At 49.9% G+C, this 21251-nt stretch overlaps 1 protein-coding gene across 4 annotated transcripts in view; it reads right to left on the bottom strand.

Annotated features, from left to right (window-relative positions):
- The window catches only part of ABCC8 (ATP binding cassette subfamily C member 8), a 458344-nt gene that overhangs the window by 404948 nt on the left and 32145 nt on the right, over positions 1-21251 (bottom strand). For all 4 annotated transcript variants that reach the window (XR_013220972.1, XR_013220971.1, XR_013220970.1 and 1 more), the window contains exon 2: positions 5533-5674. Coding sequence is in view for 1 of the 4 variants with exons in the window: in XM_077281846.1 (XP_077137961.1) it covers positions 5533-5674 (142 nt within the window). In the remaining 3 variants the exon portion in view is untranslated. The remainder of the gene's footprint in view (positions 1-5532; positions 5675-21251) is intronic.

The following is a 21251-nucleotide window of genomic DNA, read 5'->3' as shown; positions in this document are numbered from 1 at the left end:
TCCGCCTGTCCCCCTCTTATATTCCATCTATCCCCTTCTTATATTCCGTCTATACCCCCTCCCCCTCATATATTCCGCCTGTCCCCTCTTATATTCCGTCTGTCCCCTTCTTATATTGCGTCTATACCCCCTCCCCCTCTTATATTATGCCTGTCCCCCTCTTATATTCCATCTGTCCCCCCTCTTATATTTCATCTATGCCCCCTCTCCCTCATATATTCCATCTGTCCCCTTCTTATATTCCGTCTATACCCCCTCCCTCTCATATTTTCTGCCTGTCCCCCTCTTATATTCCGTCTGTCCCCTTCTTATATTCCATTTATACCTCCTCCCCCTCATATATTCCGCCTGTCCCCCTCTTATATTCCGTCTGTCCCCCCTCTTATATTTCATCTATCCCCCCTCCCCCTCATATATTCCGCCTGTCCCCCTCTTATATTCCGTCTGTCCCCCTCTTATATTCTGTCTATACCCCCTCCCTCTCATATATTCCGCCTGTCCCCCTCTTATATTCCATCTGTCCCCCCTCTTATATTTCATCTATCCCCCCTCCCCCTCATATATTCCACCTGTCCCCTTCTTATATTCAGTCTATCCCCTTCTTATATTCCGTCTATCCCCCCTCCCCCTCATATATTCCGCCTGTCCCCCTCTTATATTCCGTCTGTCCCCCTCTTATATTCTGTCTATACCCCCTCCCTCTCATATATTCCGCCTGTCCCCCTCTTATATTCCATCTGTCCCCCCTCTTATATTTCATCTATCCCCCCTCCCCCTCATATATTCCACCTGTCCCCTTCTTATATTCAGTCTATCCCCCCTCCCCCTCATATATTCTGCCTGTCCCCCTCTTATATTCCGTCGGTCCCCTTCTTATATTCAGTCTATACCTCCTCCCCCTCATATATTCCGCCTGTCTCCCTCTTATATTCCATCTGTCCCCCTCTTATATTTCATCTATCCCCCCTCCCCCTCATATATTCTGCCTGTCCCCCTCTTATATTCCGTCTATTCCTCCTCTCCCATATATTCTGCCTGTCGCGCTCTTATATTCCATCTGTCCCCTTCTTATATTCCGTCTATACCTCCTCCCCCTCATATATTCTGTCTGTCCCTCTCTTATATTCCGCCTGTACCCCATCCCCCTCTTACATTCCGCCTGTATCCTGTTCCCCTCTTACATTCCGCCTGTACCCCATCCCCCTCTTACATTCTGCCTGTACCCCATCCCCTTACATGCTGCCTGTACCCCATTCCCCGCTTACATTCCGCCTGTACCCCATTCCCCTCTTACATTCTGCCTGTACCCCATTCCCCTCTTACATTCCGCCTGTACCCCATTCCCCTCTTACATTCTGCCTGTACCCCATTCCCCTCTTACATTCCGCCTGTACCCCATTCCCCTCTTACATTCTGCCTGTACCCCATTCCCCTCTTACATTCCGCCTGTACCCCATTCCCCTCTTACATTCCGCCTGTACCCCATTCCCCTCTTACATTCCGCCTGTACCCCATTCCCCTTACATTCCGCCTGTACCCTATCCCCCTCTTACATTCCGCCTGCACCCCATCCCCCTCTTACATTCCCATGTACCCCATTCCCCTCTTACATTCCGCCTGTACCCCATTCCCCTCTTACATTCCGCCTGTACCCCATTCCCCTCTTACATTCTGCCTGTACCCCATTCCCCTCTTACATTCCGCCTGTACCCCATTCCCCGCTTACATTCCGCCTGTACCCCATTCCCCTCTTACATTCTGCCTGTACCCCATTCCCCTCTTACATTCCGCCTGTACCCCATTCCCCTCTTACATTCTGCCTGTACCCCATTCCCCTCTTACATTCCGCCTGTACCCCATTCCCCTCTTACATTCCGCCTGTACCCCATTCCCCTCTTACATTCCGCCTGTACCCCATTCCCCTTACATTCCGCCTGTACCCTATCCCCCTCTTACATTCCGCCTGCACCCCATCCCCCTCTTACATTCCCATGTACCCCATTCCCCGCTTACATTCCGCCTGTACCCTATCCCCCTCTTACATTCCGCCTGCACCCCATCCCCCTCTTACATTCCCATGTACCCCATTCCCCGCTTACATTCCGCCTGTACCCCATTCCCCGCTTACATTCCGCCTGTACCCCATTCCCCTCTTACATTCCGCCTGTACCCCATTCCCCTCTTACATTCCGCCTGTACCCCATTCCCCTCTTACATTCCGCCTGTACCCCATCCTCCTCTTACATTCCGCCTGTACCCCATTCCCCTCTTACATTCCGCCTGTACCCCATTCCCCTCTTACATTCCGCCTGTACCCCATTCCCCTCTTACATTCCGCCTGTACCCCATTCCCCTCTTACATTCTGCCTGTACCCCATTCCCCTCTTACATTCCGCCTGTACCCCATTCCCCTCTTACATTCCGCCTGTACCCCATTCCCCTCTTACATTCTGCCTGTACCCCATTCCCCTCTTACATTCCGCCTGTACCCCATTCCCCTCTTACATTCCGCCTGTACCCATTCCCCGCGTACATTCCGCCTGTACCCCATTCCCCTCTTACATTCCGCCTGTACCCCATTCCCCTCTTACATTCTGCCTGTACCCCATTCCCCTCTTACATTCCGCCTGTACCCCATTCCCCTCTTACATTCTGCCTGTACCCCATTCCCCTCTTACATTCCGCCTGTACCCCATTCCCCTCTTACATTTCGCCTGTACCCCATTCCCCTCTTACATTCCGCCTGTACCCCATTCCCCTCTTACATTTCGCCTATACCCCATTCCCCTCTTACATTCCGCCTGTACCCCATCCCCTCTTACATTTCGCCTGTACCCCATTCCCCGCTTACATTCCGCCTGTACCCCATTCCCCGCTTACATTCCGCCTGTACCCCATTCCCCTCTTACATTCCGCCTGTACCCCATTCCCCTCTTACATTCTGCCTGTACCCCATTCCCCTCTTACATTTCGCCTATACCCCATTCCCCTCTTACATTCCGCCTGTACCCCATCCCCTCTTACATTTCGCCTGTACCCCATTCCCCGCTTACATTCCGCCTGTACCCCATTCCCCGCTTACATTCCGCCTGTACCCCATTCCCCTCTTACATTCTGCCTGTACCCCATTCCCCTCTTACATTCCGCCTGTACCCCATTCCCCTCTTACATTCCACCTGTACCCCATTCCCCTCTTACATTCCGCCTGTACCCCATTCCCCGCTTACATTCCGCCTGTACCCCATTCCCCGCTTACATTCCGCCTGTACCCCATTCCCCTCTTACATTCTGCCTGTACCCCATTCCCCTCTTACATTCCACCTGTACCCCATTCCCCTCTTACATTCCGCCTGTACCCTATCCCCCTCTTACATTCCGCCTGCACCCCATCCCCCTCTTACATTCCCATGTACCCCATTCCCCGCTTACATTCCGCCTGTACCCCATTCCCCGCTTACATTCCGCCTGTACCCCATTCCCCTCTTACATTCCGCCTGTACCCCATTCCCCTCTTACATTCCGCCTGTACCCCATTCCCCTCTTACATTCCGCCTGTACCCCATCCTCCTCTTACATTCCGCCTGTACCCCATTCCCCTCTTACATTCCGCCTGTACCCCATTCCCCTCTTACATTCCGCCTGTACCCCATTCCCCTCTTACATTCCGCCTGTACCCCATTCCCCTCTTACATTCTGCCTGTACCCCATTCCCCTCTTACATTCCGCCTGTACCCCATTCCCCTCTTACATTCCGCCTGTACCCCATTCCCCTCTTACATTCTGCCTGTACCCCATTCCCCTCTTACATTCCGCCTGTACCCCATTCCCCTCTTACATTCCGCCTGTACCCATTCCCCGCTTACATTCCGCCTGTACCCCATTCCCCTCTTACATTCCGCCTGTACCCCATTCCCCTCTTACATTCTGCCTGTACCCCATTCCCCTCTTACATTCCGCCTGTACCCCATTCCCCTCTTACATTCTGCCTGTACCCCATTCCCCTCTTACATTCCGCCTGTACCCCATTCCCCTCTTACATTTCGCCTGTACCCCATTCCCCTCTTACATTCCGCCTGTACCCCATTCCCCTCTTACATTTCGCCTATACCCCATTCCCCTCTTACATTCCGCCTGTACCCCATCCCCTCTTACATTTCGCCTGTACCCCATTCCCCGCTTACATTCCGCCTGTACCCCATTCCCCGCTTACATTCCGCCTGTACCCCATTCCCCTCTTACATTCCGCCTGTACCCCATTCCCCTCTTACATTCTGCCTGTACCCCATTCCCCTCTTACATTTCGCCTATACCCCATTCCCCTCTTACATTCCGCCTGTACCCCATCCCCTCTTACATTTCGCCTGTACCCCATTCCCCGCTTACATTCCGCCTGTACCCCATTCCCCGCTTACATTCCGCCTGTACCCCATTCCCCTCTTACATTCTGCCTGTACCCCATTCCCCTCTTACATTCCGCCTGTACCCCATTCCCCTCTTACATTCCACCTGTACCCCATTCCCCTCTTACATTCCGCCTGTACCCCATTCCCCGCTTACATTCCGCCTGTACCCCATTCCCCGCTTACATTCCGCCTGTACCCCATTCCCCTCTTACATTCTGCCTGTACCCCATTCCCCTCTTACATTCCGCCTGTACCCCATTCCCCTCTTACATTCCACCTGTACCCCATTCCCCTCTTACATTCCGCCTGTACCCCATTCCTCTCTTACATTCCGCCTGTACCCCTTCCCCCTTACATTCCGCCTGTACCCCATTCCCCACTTACATTTCGCCTGTACCCCATCCCCCTTACATTCTGCCTGTACCCCATTCCCCTCTTACATTCCGCCTGTACCCCATTCCCCCCTTACATTCCGCCTGTACCCCATTCCCCTCTTACATTCCGCCTGTACCCCATTCCCCTCTTACATTCCACCTGTACCCCATTCCCCTCTTACATTCCGCCTGTACCCCATTCCCCTCTTACATTCCGCCTGTATCCCATTCCCCTCTTACATTCCGCCTGTACCCCATTCCCCCCTTACATTCCGCCTGTACCCCATTCCCCTCTTACATTCCGCCTGTACCCCATTCCCCTCTTACATTCCACCTGTACCCCATTCCCCTCTTACATTCCGCCTGTACCCCATTCCCCTCTTACATTCCGCCTGTACCCCATTCCCCTCTTACATTTCGCCTGTACCCCTTCCCCCTTACATTCCGCCTGTACCCCATTCCCTTCTTACATTCCGCCTGTACCCCATTCCCCGCTTACATTCCGCCTGTACTCCCTCCCCCGGTATGGGGACCAGCTATTACAGATGACTCATGAGTCTGCTGGGGTTGGAGGAGTTCAGAGGGCCAAACAGCTGGAAGGAAATGGTATGGACGTCATCGCCAGCAGATGCTCCAAGCACAGAACTGGCAGAGAAAATGGAAAATCCTGACCGGACGAGCGGGAGATGTGGACGGGGAGCAGCATCGCAGCGGGATCTCCAGCCGCACACGTAACGCCTGCGATAATCACTTACCCATCGGACACGACGCCCTCAGCGATCTCACAGACCAACACGAAGAGGAGGATGAAGGTCAGGATCCAGCGGATGTTGTGTCCCGGGAAATGCAGCCACGTGCTGTGATGTATGTGAACCTTAGAGCTCTGACTGCCCCAACCTGTGAGAGAGAGAGAGAGAGAGAGAGGGTGAGGAGACAGAGCAAGAGAGTGAGAGAGAAAGAAAGAGAGAGAATAAGAGAGAAAGCGAGAAAAAGAAAGAAAGCGGGCGAGAGAAAGCCAGAAAGAGAGAGAAAGTTTGTGAGAGAAAGAAAGCGAGAGAGAGGGAGAGAGAAAGCCAGAAAAAGAAAGAAGAGAAAGCAAGAAAGATAGAGAAAGAAAGCGGAAGAGAAAGAGAGAAAGTGAGAGAGAGCAAGAGAGAGAAGGAGCGAGAGTAAGAGAGAAAGCGAGAAAAAGAAAGAAAGCGGGAAAGAGAGAAAGCAAGAGAGAGAAAGAAAGAGAAAGCGAAAGAGAGAGCAAGAGAGAAAGAAAGAGCAAGAGTAAGAGAAATCCAGAAAAAGAAAGAAAGTGGGAGAGAAAGAAAGAGAGAGAACGAAAGCGGGAGAGAGAGAAAGCGAAAAAGAGCAAGAGAGAGAAAGTGAGAGAGAGCAAGAGAGAATGCCAGAAAAAGAAAGAAAGCAAGAGAGAGAGAACGCAAGAGAGAGAAAGGAGAAAGAAAGCGGGAGAGAGGGAAAGAAAGAGAGAAAGTGAGAGAAAGAGAGAATGCCAGAAAAAGAAAGAAAGCAGGAGATAGAGAAAGCAAGAGATAGAAAGGAGAAAGAAAGAGGGAGAGAGGGAAAGAAAGAGAGAAAGTGAGAGAAAGAGAGAATGCCAGAAAAAGAAAGAATGCAAGAGAGAGAGAAAGCAAGAGAGAGAATGAAAGAGAAAAAAAATCGGGAGAGAGAGAAAGAAAGAGAGAAATAGCGAGAGTAAGAGAGAAAGCGAGAAAAAGAAAGAAAGCGGGAGAGAGAAAGCCAGAAAGAGAGAGAAAGTTTGTGAGAGAAGGAAAGCGAAAGAAAGAGAGAGCGAGAGAGAAAGCGAGAGAGGGAGAGAAAGCCAGAAAAAGAAAGTGAGAAAGCAAGAAAGATAGAGAAAGAAAGCGGAAGAGAAAGAGAGAAAGCGAGAGAGAGCAAGAGAGAGAAGGAGCGAGAGTAAGAGAGAAAGCGAGAAAAAGAAAGAAAGCGGGAAAGAGAGAAAGCAAGAGAGAGAAAGAAAGAGAAAGCGAAAGAGAGAGCAATAGAGAAAGAAAGAGCGAGAGTAAGAGAAATCCAGAAAAAGAAAGAAAGTGGGAGAGAAAGAGAGAGAACGAAAGCGGGAGAGAGAGAAAGCGAAAAAGAGCAAGAGAGAGAAAGTGAGAGAGAGCAAGAGAGAATGCCAGAAAAAGAAAGAAAGCAAGAGAGAGAGAACGCAAGAGAGAGAAAGGAGAAAGAAAGCGGGAGAGAGGGAAAGAAAGAGAGAAAGTGAGAGAAAGAGAGAATGCCAGAAAAAGAAAGAATGCAAGAGAGAGAGAAAGCAAAAGAGAGAGAATGAAAGAGAAAAAAATCGGGAGAGAGAGAAAGAAAGAGAAATAGTGAGAGTAAGAGAGAAAGAGAGAAAAAGAAAGAAAGCGGGAGAGAAAGCAAGAGAGAGAAGACAAGGGAGAAAGCAGAGACAGAGGGAGAGAAAGCAGAGAGAGAAAGAAAGCAGGGGAGAGAGAGAGCGCAAGAGAGAGAGTGAAAGAAAGAGAAAAAACGATTGAGAGAAAGCAAGAGAGAGCGAGAGAGAGAGAAAGAGCGAGAGTAAGAGAGACCGTGAGAGAAAGAAAGAGGGAGAGAAAGCAAGAAAGAGAGAAATAAAGAGCAAGAGAGAAATCAAGAGAAAGATAGCAGAGAGAGAAAGGAAGAGCAAGAGAGAAAGCAAGAGAGAAAGAAAGAGAAAGATTGTGAGAAAGCAAGAAAGAGAGAGAGAAAAAGAAAGAGCGAGAGTAAGAGAGACAGTGAGAGAAAGAAAGCGGGAGATAGAGAAAGAAAGAAAGAGAGAAAACGAGAGAGACAGAGAAAGCAAAAGAGAGAGTAAGAGCGCAGTGCTGGAAACATTCGGTAGCACATGGGCGCTGCTGCCCATCAACCAAGAGAAGACCAAAGTTCTGGTGTTTCAGAAAAGGAACCAAAACAAACCCCCTCTCCCTCCCTCACATTACATGGCTATACCTACTGCCTCCTGGACCTAAGCCAAACCGGGAGCCTCAAGCAGCAGAGGCCCAAAAGAGAAGAGCGTGCAGAACCACCTGAGAGTCTGGCTTATGATATTTGACAGATGCGCCGATTCCCCGTATGGCTCACTCTACACAAGAGGGCGCTACCACACCAGGTGCACATACTCAGCTCCTACCATCATAAAGCCCGGCTGGGCCACAGTCCAGACAAAGCTACGAATCCTGGCAGCCGGTCCACGACACTGACAAAAGCCCAAATAAAGGGGACCTCAGAGAGCTGCAAGAAGCCATACATAAAGGGATGGAAGAGTGATTCAGAGAACGCCCAGAAACTCAACATCTATCGATCACTGCGGAGGGACTACACTGTGGCCCCATATCTGGAGGTTACCAAGCAGACCCGGTGTCTGTACAGACTGAGTGTCCACAGCCTAGAGGTGGAAACAGGGCGCCACCGACAGACATACAAGACTCGGGAGAACAAGGACTGCCAGCAGGGGGCGCTGGAGGACTAGGTGCACTTCCTGCTGCACTGCAACAAATACTCCCAGAGACCCTCCACTCACTTCCCGGACCTCCCATCCATGGACAAGAAGAAACCCCACATCCAACTAGGGGAAGAGGAATCAACGGTGGAGATGGCCGCCAGTATGTCACCACATGTCATAAGCTGAGAGGAACGCAAGACCCTCAAATGGACTATTACTGCCCAGAATGTGCACCCAAACATCCCATACCCATAACCCGATCTCCACAACCCCGATCCCAACTCCGATCCCCACTACCCCAATCCCAACTCCGATCTCCACAACCCCGATCCCCACAATCTCGATCCCCACAACCCCGATCCCCACAACTCCGATCCCCACAACCCCGATCCTCACAACCCCGATCCCCACAACCCCGATCCTCACAACCCCGATCCCCACAACCCCGATCTCCACAACCTCGATCCCCACAACCTCGATCCCCACAACCCGATCCCCACAACCCCGATCCCCACAACCCCGATCCCCACAATCTCGATCCCCACAACCCCGATCCTCACAACCCCGATCCCCACAACCCCGATCCTCACAACCCCGATCTCCACAACCTCGATCCCCACAACCTCGATCCCCACAACCCCGATCCCCACAATCTCGATCCCCACAACCCCGATCCTCACAACCCCGATCCCCACAACCCCGATCCTCACAACTCCCGATCCCCACAACCCCGATCCCCACAACACCGATCTCCACAAACTCGATCCCCACAACCCCGATCCCCACAACCCTGACCCCCACAACCCCGATCCCCACAACCCCGATCCCCACAACCCCGATCTCCACAACCTCGATCCCCACAACCTCGATCCCCACAATCTCGATCCCCACAACCCCGATCCTCACAACCCCGATCCCCACAACCCCGATCCTCACAACTCCCGATCCCCACAACTCCCGATCCCCACAACCCCGATCCCCACAACACCGATCTCCACAAACTCGATCCCCACAACCCCGATCCCCACAACCCTGACCCCCACAACCCCGATCCCCACAACTCCCGATCCCCACAACCCCGATCCCCACAACTCCCGATCCCCACAACCCCGATCCCCACAACCCCGATCCCCACAACACCGATCCTCACAACCCCAATAACCCCGATCCCCATAACCCCGATCTCCACAAACTCACAACCCCGATCCCCACAACCCCGATCTCCACAAACTCGATCCCCACAACCCCAACAACCCCAACCCCCACAACCCCAACCCCCACAACCCCGATCCCCATAACCCCGATTCCCATAACCCCGATCCCGACAACCTTGATCTCCACAACGATCCCCACAACCTCGAACCACACAACCTCAATCCCGAGCAAGCGAGCAATAGAAAGAGAACAAGAGCGAGAGCAAGCAAGCGAGCGCAAGCAAAAGTGAGAGCACAAGAAAGAGAAAGCACAAGAGAGAGAAGAGAGAGCAAGGAAGAGAGAGCAAGAGAGAGAAGAGAGAGCAAGGAAGAGAGAGCAAGAGAGAGAAAGCATAAGAGCAAGGAAGTGAGAGCAAGAGAGAGAGCAAGAGAGATCAAGCAAGAGAGAGAGCACAAGAGAAAGAGCGAGAGAGAAGGCGTCTCTACCATCTCAAGGCACCAGTAACCGTCTGGCTAAAAATCTTTGACTCCATCATTGCCCCAATCCTTCTGTATGGCAGTGAGGTCTGGTGCCCAGTCTCATACCCAAACTGGTCAAAGTGGGACGCTGGGCCGACAGAAATATTCCACCTACAGTTCTGCAAGCATCTTCTCCAAGTCCATCGGAGCGCATCAAACAGCGCCTGCCGAGCAGAGCAGATTCCCACTACACCACGCAATCCAGAAAAAGGCGCTGTCATTCTGTTAGCGCCGGGTCCCTGCTCTGACAGGCAGGGTCGGCAGCGTGTCTCTTCACTCACCCATGCTGCAGACGGTTCTTTCCTTCCTCATGCTCAGCATGCTTCCAGCCGTTCCTCTAGCCATGTCCTTAGATCTCGCACGCATGCGCTCCCGTCTTCTTAAAGGGCCAGCACGTGCACTTGCTATTTCCTCCCAAGCCAATGGCTATGAAACACTATGTATATATTGCTTCCTCCTCACTGGGAGGTGCCCGAGCAACCTTCCTGTTTCAGTCTATGTTGTGTAAGGTCGCATACCAGTGCAAGTCCTGCCTGCTGTACTCCAAGTGAAAATCCTGCCTGCTGCAATCTGAAGCAAATCCTATGTGCTGCACTCTGAAGCAAATCCTGCCTGCTGTACACTAACTGCAAATCCTGCCTGCTGTACACTAACTGCAAATCCTGCCTGCTGTACTATAACAGCAAATCCTGTCTGCTGTACTATAACTGCAAATGCTGCCTGCTGTACACTAACTGCAAATCCTGCCTGCTGTACTATAACTGCAAATCCTGCCTGCTGTACTCCAAGTGCAAATCCTGCCTGCTGTACACTAACTGCAAATCCTGCCTGCTGTACTATAACTGCAAATCCTGCCTGCTGTACACTAACTGCAAATCCTGCCTGCTGTACTATAACTGCAAATCCTGCCTGCTGTACTATAACTGCAAATGCTGCCTGCTGTACTATAACTGCAAATCCTGCCTGCTGTACTATAACTGCAAATCCTGCCTGCTGTACTATAACTGCAAATCCTGCCTGCTGTACTATAACTGCAAATCCTGCCTGCTGTACTATAACAGCAAATCCTGTCTGCTGTACTATAACTGCAAATGCTGCCTGCTGTACACTAACTGCAAATCCTGCCTGCTGTACTCCAAGTGCAAATCCTGCCTGCTGTACACTAACTGCAAATCCTGCCTGCTGTACTATAACTGCAAATCCTGCCTGCTGTACTATAACTGCAAATGCTGCCTGCTGTACTATAACTGCAAATCCTGCCTGCTGTACTCCAAGTGCAAATCCTGCCTGCTGTACTATAACTGCAAATCCTGCCTGCTGTACTATAACTGCAAATCCTGCCTGCTGTACTATAACTGCAAATGCTGCCTGCTGTACTATAACTGCAAATCCTGCCTGCTGTACTATAACTGCAAATCCTGTCTGCTGTACTATAACTGCAAATCCTGCCTGCTGTACTCCAAGTGCAAATCCTGCCTGCTGTACACTAACTGCAAATCCTGCCTGCTGTACACTAACTGCAAATCCTGCCTGCTGTACTATAACTGCAAATCCTGCCTGCTGTACTATAACTGCAAATCCTGCCTGCTGTACTACAACTGCAAATCCTGCCTGCTGTACACTAACTGCAAATCCTGCCTGCTGTACTATAACTGCAAATCCTGCCTGCTGTACACTAACTGCAAATCCTGCCTGCTGTACTATAACTGCAAATCCTGCCTGCTGTACTCCAAGTGCAAATCCTGCCTGCTGTACTATAACTGCAAATCCTGCCTGCTGTACTCCAAGTGCAAATCCTGCCTGCTGTACTATAACTGCAAATCCTGCCTGCTGTACTATAACTGCAAATGCTGCCTGCTTACACTAACTGCAAATCCTGCCTGCTGTACTCCAAGTGCAAATCCTGCCTGCTGTACTCCAAGTGCAAATCCTGCCTGCTGTACTATAACTGCAAATCCTGTCTGCTGTACACTAACTGCAAATCCTGCCTGCTGTACACTAACTGCAAATCCTGCCTGCTGTACACTAAGTGCAAATCCTGCCTGCTGTACACTAACTGAAAATCCTGCCTGCTGTACACTAACTGCAAATCCTGCCTGCTGTACACTAACTGCAAATCCTGCCTGCTGTACACTAACTGCAAATCCTGTCTGCTGTACACTAACTGCAAATCCTGCCTGCTGTACTGTAACTGCAAATCCTGCCTGCTGTACACTAAGTGCAAATCCTGCCTGCTGTACACTAACTGAAAATCCTGCCTGCTGTACACTAACTGAAAATCCTGCCTGCTGTACACTAACTGCAAATCCTGCCTGCTGTACACTAACTGCAAATCTTGCCTGCTGTACACTAAGTGCAAATCCTGCCTGCTGTACACTAACTGCAAATCCTGCCTGCTGTACTCCAAGTGCAAATCCTGCCTGCTGTACTCCAAGTGCAAATGCTGCCTGCTGTACTCCAAGTGCAAATCCTGCCTGCTGTACACTAACTGCAAATCCTGCCTGCTGTACTCCAAGTGCAAATCCTGCCTGCTGTACACTAACTGCAAATCCTGCCTGCTGTACTCCAAGTGCAAATCCTGCCTGCTGTACTCCAAGTGCAAATCCTGCCTGCTGTACTCCAAGTGCAAATCCTGCCTGCTGTACTATAACTGCAAATCCTGCCTGCTGTACTCCAAGTGCAAATCCTGCCTGCTGTACACTAACTGCAAATCCTGCCTGCTGTACTATAACTGCAAATCCTGCCTGCTGTACTATAACTGCAAATCCTGCCTGCTGTACTATAACTGCAAATCCTGCCTGCTGTACTATAACTGCAAATCCTGCCTGCTGTACTCCAAGTGCAAATCCTGCCTGCTGTACACTAACTGCAAATCCTGCCTGCTGTACTATAACTGCAAATCCTGCCTGCTGTACTATAACTGCAAATCCTGCCTGCTGTACTACAACTGCAAATCCTGCCTGCTGTACTATAACTGCAAATCCTGCCTGCTGTACTATAACTGCAAATCCTGCCTGCTGTACTCCAAGTGCAAATCCTGCCTGCTGTACTATAACTGCAAATCCTGCCTGCTGTACTATAACTGCAAATCCTGCCTGCTGTACTCCAAGTGCAAATCCTGCCTGCTGTACTATAACTGCAAATCCTGCCTGCTGTACACTAACTGCAAATCCTGCCTGCTGTACTATAACTGCAAATCCTGCCTGCTGTACTATAACTGCAAATCCTGCCTGCTGTACTATAACTGCAAATCCTGCCTGCTGTACTATAACTGCAAATCCTGCCTGCTGTACTCCAAGTGCAAATCCTGCCTGCTGTACTCCAAGTGCAAATCCTGCCTGCTGTACTGTAACTGCAAATCCTGCCTGCTGTACACTAACTGCAAATCCTGCCTGCTGTACTCCAAGTGCAAATCCTGCCTGCTGTACTCCAAGTGCAAAAGCTGCCTGCTGTACTCCAAGTGCAAATCCTGCCTGCTGTACACTAACTGCAAATCCTGCCTGCTGTACTCCAAGTGCAAATCCTGCCTGCTGTACACTAACTGCAAATCCTGCCTGCTGTACTCCAAGTGCAAATCCTGCCTGCTGTACTCCAAGTGCAAATCCTGCCTGCTGTACTCCAAGTGCAAATCCTGCCTGCTGTACTATAACTGCAAATCCTGCCTGCTGTACTCCAAGTGCAAATCCTGCCTGCTGTACACTAACTGCAAATCCTGCCTGCTGTACAAATCCTGCCTGCTGTACTATAACTGCAAATCCTGCCTGCTGTACTATAACTGCAAATCCTGCCTGCTGTACTCCAAGTGCAAATCCTGCCTGCTTTACTCCAAGTGCAAATGCTGCCTGCTGTACTCCAAGTGCAAATCCTGCCTGCTGTACACTAACTGCAAATCCTGCCTGCTGTACTCCAAGTGCAAATCCTGCCTGCTGTACACTAACTGCAAATCCTGCCTGCTGTACTCCAAGTGCAAATCCTGCCTGCTGTACTCCAAGTGCAAATCCTGCCTGCTGTACTCCAAGTGCAAATCCTGCCTGCTGTACTATAACTGCAAATCCTGCCTGCTGTACTCCAAGTGCAAATCCTGCCTGCTGTACACTAACTGCAAATCCTGCCTGCTGTACAAATCCTGCCTGCTGTACTATAACTGCAAATCCTGCCTGCTGTACTATAACTGCAAATCCTGCCTACTGTACTCCAAGTGCAAATCCTGCCTGCTGTACACTAACTGCAAATCCTGCCTGCTGTACTATAACTGCAAATCCTGCCTGCTGTACTATAACTGCAAATCCTGCCTGCTGTACTACAACTGCAAATCCTGCCTGCTGTACTATAACTGCAAATCCTGCCTGCTGTACTATAACTGCAAATCCTGCCTGCTGTACTCCAAGTGCAAATCCTGCCTGCTGTACTATAACTGCAAATCCTGCCTGCTGTACTATAACTGCAAATCCTGCCTGCTGTACTCCAAGTGCAAATCCTGCCTGCTGTACTCCAAGTGCAAATCCTGCCTGCTGTACTATAACTGCAAATCCTGCCTGCTGTACACTAACTACAAATCCTGCCTGCTGTACTATAACTGCAAATCCTGCCTGCTGTACTATAACTGCAAATCCTGCCTGCTGTACTATAACTGCAAATCCTGCCTGCTGTACTATAACTGCAAATCCTGCCTGCTGTACTCCAAGTGCAAATCCTGCCTGCTGTACTCCAAGTGCAAATCCTGCCTGCTGTACTGTAACTGCAAATCCTGCCTGCTGTACACTAACTGCAAATCCTGCCTGCTGTACACTAACTGCAAATCCTGCCTGCTGTACACTAACTGCAAATCCTGCCTGCTGTACTCCAAGTGCAAATCCTGCCTGCTGTACTGTAACTGCAAATCCTGCCTGCTGTACACTAACTGCAAATCCTGCCTGCTGTACACTAACTGCAAATCCTGTCTGCTGTACTCCAAGTGCAAATCCTGCCTGCTGTACTGTAACTGCAAATCCTGCCTGCTGTACACTAACTGCAAATCCTGCCTGCTGTACACTAACTGCAAATCCTGCCTGCTGTACACTAACTGCAAATCCTGCCTGCTGTACACTAACTGCAAATCCTGCCTGCTGTACACTAACTGCAAATCCTGCCTGCTGTACACTAACTGCAAATCCTGCCTGCTGTACTATAACTGCAAATCCTGCCTGCTGTACTATAACTGCAAATCCTGCCTGCTGTACTATAACTGCAAATCCTGCCTGCTGTACTATAACTGCAAATCCTGCCTGCTGTACTATAACTGCAAATCCTGCCTGCTGTACTCCAAGTGCAAATCCTGCCTGCTGTACTCCAAGTGCAAATCCTGCCTGCTGTACTGTAACTGCAAATCCTGCCTGCTGTACACTAACTGCAAATCCTGCCTGCTGTACACTAACTGCAAATCCTGCCTGCTGTACACTAACTGCAAATCCTGCCTGCTGTACTCCAAGTGCAAATCCTGCCTGCTGTACTGTAACTGCAAATCCTGCCTGCTGTACACTAACTGCAAATCCTGCCTGCTGTACACTAACTGCAAATCTTGCCTGCTGTACACTAAGTGCAAATCCTGCCTGCTGTACACTAACTGCAAATCCTGCCTGCTGTACTCCAAGTGCAAATCCTGCCTGCTGTACTCCAAGTGCAAATGCTGCCTGCTGTACTCCAAGTGCAAATCCTGCCTGCTGTACACTAACTGCAAATCTTGCCTGCTGTACACTAAGTGCAAATCCTGCCTGCTGTACACTAACTGCAAATCCTGCCTGCTGTACTCCAAGTGCAAATCCTGCCTGCTGTACTATAACTGCAAATCCTGCCTGCTGTACACTAACTGCAAATCCTGCCTGCTGTACACTAACTGGAAATCCTGCCTGCTGTACACTAACTGCAAATCCTGCCTGCTGTATACTAAGTGCAAATCCTGCCTGCTGTATACTAAGTGAAAATCCTGCCTGCTGTACTATAACTGCAAATCCTGCCTGCTGTACTATAACTGCAAATCCTGCCTGCTGTACACTAACTGCAAATCCTGCCTGCTGTACACTAACTGCAAATCCTGCCTGCTGTATACTAACTGCAAATCCTGTCTGCTGTACTATAACTGCAAGTCCTGCCTGCTGTACACTAACTGCAAATCCTGCCTGCTGTACACTAACTGCAAATCCTGCCTGCTGTATACTAACTGCAAATCCTGCCTGCTGTACACTAACTGCAAATCCTGTCTGCTGTACACTAACTGCAAATCCTGCCTGCTGTACTCCAAGTGCAAATCCTGCCTGCTGTACACTAACTGCAAATCCTGCCTGCTGTACTATAACTGCAAATCCTGCCTGCTGTATACTAAGTGCAAATCCTGCCTGCTGTACTATAACTGCAAATCCTGCCAGCTGTACTATAACTACAAATCCTGCCTGCTGTACTATAACTGCAAATCCTGCCTGCTGTACACTAACTGCAAATCCTGCCTGCTGTATACTAACTGCAAATCCTGCCTGCTGTACTATAACTGCAAATCCTGCCTGCTGTATACTAACTGCAAATCCTGCCTGCTGTACACTAACTGCAAATCCTGCCTGCTGTACTATAACTGCAAATCCTGCCTGCTGTACTATAACTGCAAATCCTGCCAGCTGTACTATAACTGCAAATCCTGCCTGCTGTACACTAACTGCAAATCCTGCCTGCTGTACACTAACTGCAAATCCTGCCTGCTGTACTATAACTGCAAATCCTGCCTGCTGTATACTAAGTGCAAATCCTGCCTGCTGTACACTAACTGCAAATCCTGCCTGCTGTACTATAACTGCAAATCCTGCCTGCTGTATACTAAGTGCAAATCCTGCCTGCTGTACTATAACTGCAAATCCTGCCAGCTGTACTATAACTACAAATCCTGCCTGCTGTACTATAACTGCAAATCCTGCCTGCTGTACACTAACTGCAAATCCTGCCTGCTGTATACTAACTGCAAATCCTGCCTGCTGTACTATAACTGCAAATCCTGCCTGCTGTATACTAACTGCAAATCCTGCCTGCTGTACACTAACTGCAAATCCTGCCTGCTGTACTATAACTGCAAATCCTGCCTGCTGTACTATAACTGCAAATCCTGCCAGCTGTACTATAACTGCAAATCCTGCCTGCTGTACACTAACTGCAAATCCTGCCTGCTGTACACTAACTGCAAATCCTGCCTGCTGTACTATAACTGCAAATCCTGCCTGCTGTATACTAAGTGCAAATCCTGCCTGCTGTACACTAACTGCAAATCCTGCCTGCTGTACTATAACTGCAAATCCTGCCTGCTGTATACTAAGTGCAAATCCTGCCTGCTGTACACTAAGTGAAAATCCTGCCTGCTGTACTATAACTGCAAATCCTGCCTGCTGTACTATAACTGCAAATCCTGTCTGCTGTACACTAAGTGCAAATCCTGCCTGCTGTATACTAACTGCAAATCCTGCCTGCTGTACACTAACTGCAAATCCTGCCTGCTGTATACTAACTGCAAATCCTGCCTGCTGTACACTAACTGCAAATCCTGCCTGCTGTACTATAACTGCAAATCCTGCCTGCTGTACTATAACTGCAAATCCTGCCTGCTGTACACTAAGTGCAAATCCTGCCTGCTGTACACTAAGTGCAAATCCTGCCTGCTGTATACTAACTGCAAATCCTGCCTGCTGTACACTAACTGCAAATCCTGCCTGCTGTACTATAACTGCAAATCCTGCCTGCTGTACTATAACTGCAAATCCTGCCTGCTGTACACTAAGTGCAAATCCTGCCTGCTGTACACTAACTGCAAATCCTGCCTGCTGTACACTAACTGCAAATCCTGCCTGCTGTACTATAACTGCAAATCCTGCCTGCTGTACTATAACTGCAAATCCTGCCTGCTGTACACTAAGTGCAAATCCTGCCTGCTGTACACTAAGTGCAAATCCTGCCTGCTGTATACTAACTGCAAATCCTGCCTGCTGTACACTAACTGCAAATCCTGCCTGCTGTACTATAACTGCAAATCCTGCCTGCTGTACTATAACTGCAAATCCTGCCTGCTGTACACTAAGTGCAAATCCTGCCTGCTGTACACTAACTGCAAATCCTGCCTGCTGTACTCTAAGTGCAAATCCTGCCAGCTGTACTATAACTGCAAATCCTGCCTGCTGTACTATAACTGCAAATCCTGCCTGCTGTACACTAACTGCAAATCCTGCCTGCTGTATACTAACTGCAAATCCTGTCTGCTGTACACTAAGTGCAAATCCTGCCTGCTGTACACTAAGTGCAAATCCTGCCTGCTGTACACTAACTGCAAATCCTGCCTGCTGTACACTAAGTGCAAATCCTGCCTGCTGTACACTAACTGCAAATCCTGCCTGCTGTACTATAACTGCAAATCCTGTCTGCTGTACACTAAGTGCAAATCCTGCCTGCTGTACACTAAGTGCAAATCCTGCCTGCTGTACACTAACTGCAAATCCTGCCTGCTGTACACTAAGTGCAAATCCTGCCTGCTGTACACTAACTGCAAATCCTGCCTGCTGTACACTAAGTGCAAATCCTGCCTGCTGTACACTAACTGCAAATCCTGCCTGCTGTACACTAACTGTAAATCCTGCCTGCTCTACTATAACTGCAAATCCTGCCTGCTGTACACTAACTGCAAATCCAGCCTGCTGTACTATAACTGCAAATCCTGCCTGCTGTACACTAAGTGCAAATCCTGCCTGCTGCAATCTGAAGCACATCCTATGTGCTGCACTCTGAAGCAAATCCTGCCTGCTGTACTCCAAGTGCAAATCCTGCTTGCTGCACTCTGAAGCAAATCCTGCCTGCTGCACTCTGAATCAAGTCCTGCTTGCTGCACTCTGACACAAACTCTGTCTCTGAGACAAACTCTGCTGCACTCTGATACGAACTTGATCAGCTGCACTCTGATGCAAGCTCTGCCTGCTGCTCCATCCAGTCTGTCCTTCAGGTCCAGCTTCTGCGCGACCGTTGGTCAGTCCTGGAGTGGCACCTGGTGTTCATCAGGAGCCAAGTCTAACCTCACCATCAGACGCTCTAGTGAGTAGTCAAGTGATTGCTTAGTCACACCCCTCCAGGCTCTCTGCTATCCGTGGCACAGTGGTTCCACAATCCACGATCGTGACAGTTTGCTCAGGCCTTGGACACCGCTGGATCCCAGATCCCGTCAGATCAGACCATGTACCAAGAGCTTTGTTGACAGAAAAGCATACAAGAGAGGTTGTCTATGCAGTTGCAGTCCCTGACTGGAGAGATGTTTAAGGTTTCCATCTTGGTAGAGTCTTCTCACGTTCATGCAACCGGATCTTCACCGGAAAACTCAGTCAGTCTGCTTGGTTTGAGTTCAGGTCCCCAACTCGCAGCCCCACCAGGCTTTGATGGCAATCCTAAACTCTGCCGTGGGTTCATCAATCAGGGTCGGCTACATTTTGAACTCCTTCCTCCTCACTTCCTGTCAGACCATACAAAGGTAGCATTCCTTATGTCACATCTTGTAGGTGAGGCCCTGGCGTGGTTGAATCCATTGTGGGAGAGACAGGTTCCTATAATTTCCAATTTCTCCATATTCATTGAGGCCTTTGGCAACGTTTTCGCTGAAACTGAGCAAACCACCTCAACAGCTTCTGCTCTGCTTCGCTTACGCCAGTCCAAATCTTCTGTGGGACAATATGGTGTACGCGTCTGTACTCTGGCTTCCGAGCTCTCTTGGAATATCGAAGCGTTGGTGGCAACATTCTGGGAGGGACTCTCTGGAGACATAAAGGATGAGTTAGCGGGTCGCGACCTACCAACTGCCTTCGATGACCTGGTCTCCCTGGCTATCTGTATAGACCTTTGTTTTCAGGAGCGCACCCGAGAGGTGGCACGTGAGAGATCACGGCGCCCGGCTCCATCCTTTCAGAGACCACTTGTTCCTCCACCCTCCCTTGTCGAAGCCTCACCAGAGCCCATGCAGGTCGACCGCTTTGCTCTTGACAGTCAGCGCCAGAGGGATCGCCATGCTAAAGGCCAGTGCCTGTATTGTGGTGACACAGGTCACTTCATTCGAACCTGTCCAGTAATGCCAGAAAACCCCAGCGTCTAGGTTCGGTAGGAGAGGCCTTCCTAGATGGAAAAACCTCCTCTCACCCCGATTCTTACTGTGGCCGTGACAACCGGTGAATCCCAGTTTGTTGAGACAGCGTATGTGGATTCCGGGGCAGCGGGAAACTTTGTTCTCCAGGCTGTAGTGGATCTCTTCCAAATTCCAGTCCGTCCACTTCAAAACCCTCTGGCTATAACTTCTGTTGATGGGAGAACTCTTCGGGAGGCAGTTCGTCTGGTTACTGAGCCACTAGTGGTCCATATTGGGATGCTTCACACAGAGAAGACAGTCTTCTATGTTCTTCCTCACATCTCACTCCTTTCTCTTAGGTTTGCCATGGCTACGACAACACGAACCTGTGTTGGACTGGGCAACTGGAGAGGTGCTCCACTGGGGAAATTCCTGTCATGAGAGATGTCTGGTTCCAGTACACCCAGCTAAGGTTCCGCCTTCTTCAGCATCACTGCCCGGTTTGCCGTTTGCATATTGGTCCTTTGCAGATGTTTTTGACAAGAAGGAAGCGGAGACTTTGCCGCCCATCAAGCCATATGACTGTCCTATTCTTAGTACCAGGTTCTACGCCCCGTAGAGGTCAAATTTACCCTCTGTCCCCAGCTGAGACTCAGGCTATGTCGGACAATATCCAGGAGAATTTGGCCCGCAGGTTCATTCAGAAGTACTCCTCTCCTGCTGGGGCTGGGATCTTCTTTGTTAGGAAGAAGGACGGATCACTCCGACCGTGTATTGACTATCAAGGTCTCAACCAGATCACGGTGAAGAATAGATACCATATTCCCTTAATTCCTGAGTTGTTTGACCGGTTAAGAGGTGCCAGAATCTTCACCAAATTAGATCTGAGGAGCGCCTACAATCTGATCCGCATTCGCCTGGGCGACGAATGGAAGACGGCTTTCAACACCAGGGACGGACATTATGAATACCGAGTGACTGCCCTTCGGTCTCAGTAATGCATCAGCCGTTTTCCAAGAGTTTGTCAATGATATCTTCTGGGACTGGCTTTATACTTGCGTTGTGGTGTATTCTGGTATTTTTCCCAGATCTGGCCTCCCACAGATGAGCAGTTCGGCAAGTTCTTCAGCGTTTTAGGGAGAATTGACTCTACACCAAGTATGAGAAAAGCGTTTTTGAACAGTCCTCTCTTCCTTTCTTGAGGTACACTGTCTCAGATACCGGACTCAGGATAGATCCTGA

Source organism: Ranitomeya variabilis, chromosome 2 (assembly GCF_051348905.1).
Source record: "Ranitomeya variabilis isolate aRanVar5 chromosome 2, aRanVar5.hap1, whole genome shotgun sequence".
Lineage (NCBI taxonomy): Eukaryota > Metazoa > Chordata > Amphibia > Anura > Dendrobatidae > Ranitomeya > Ranitomeya variabilis.
The sequence above is the reverse complement of the archived record's forward strand: the minus strand, read 5'-3'. Positions and strand labels throughout refer to the sequence as shown.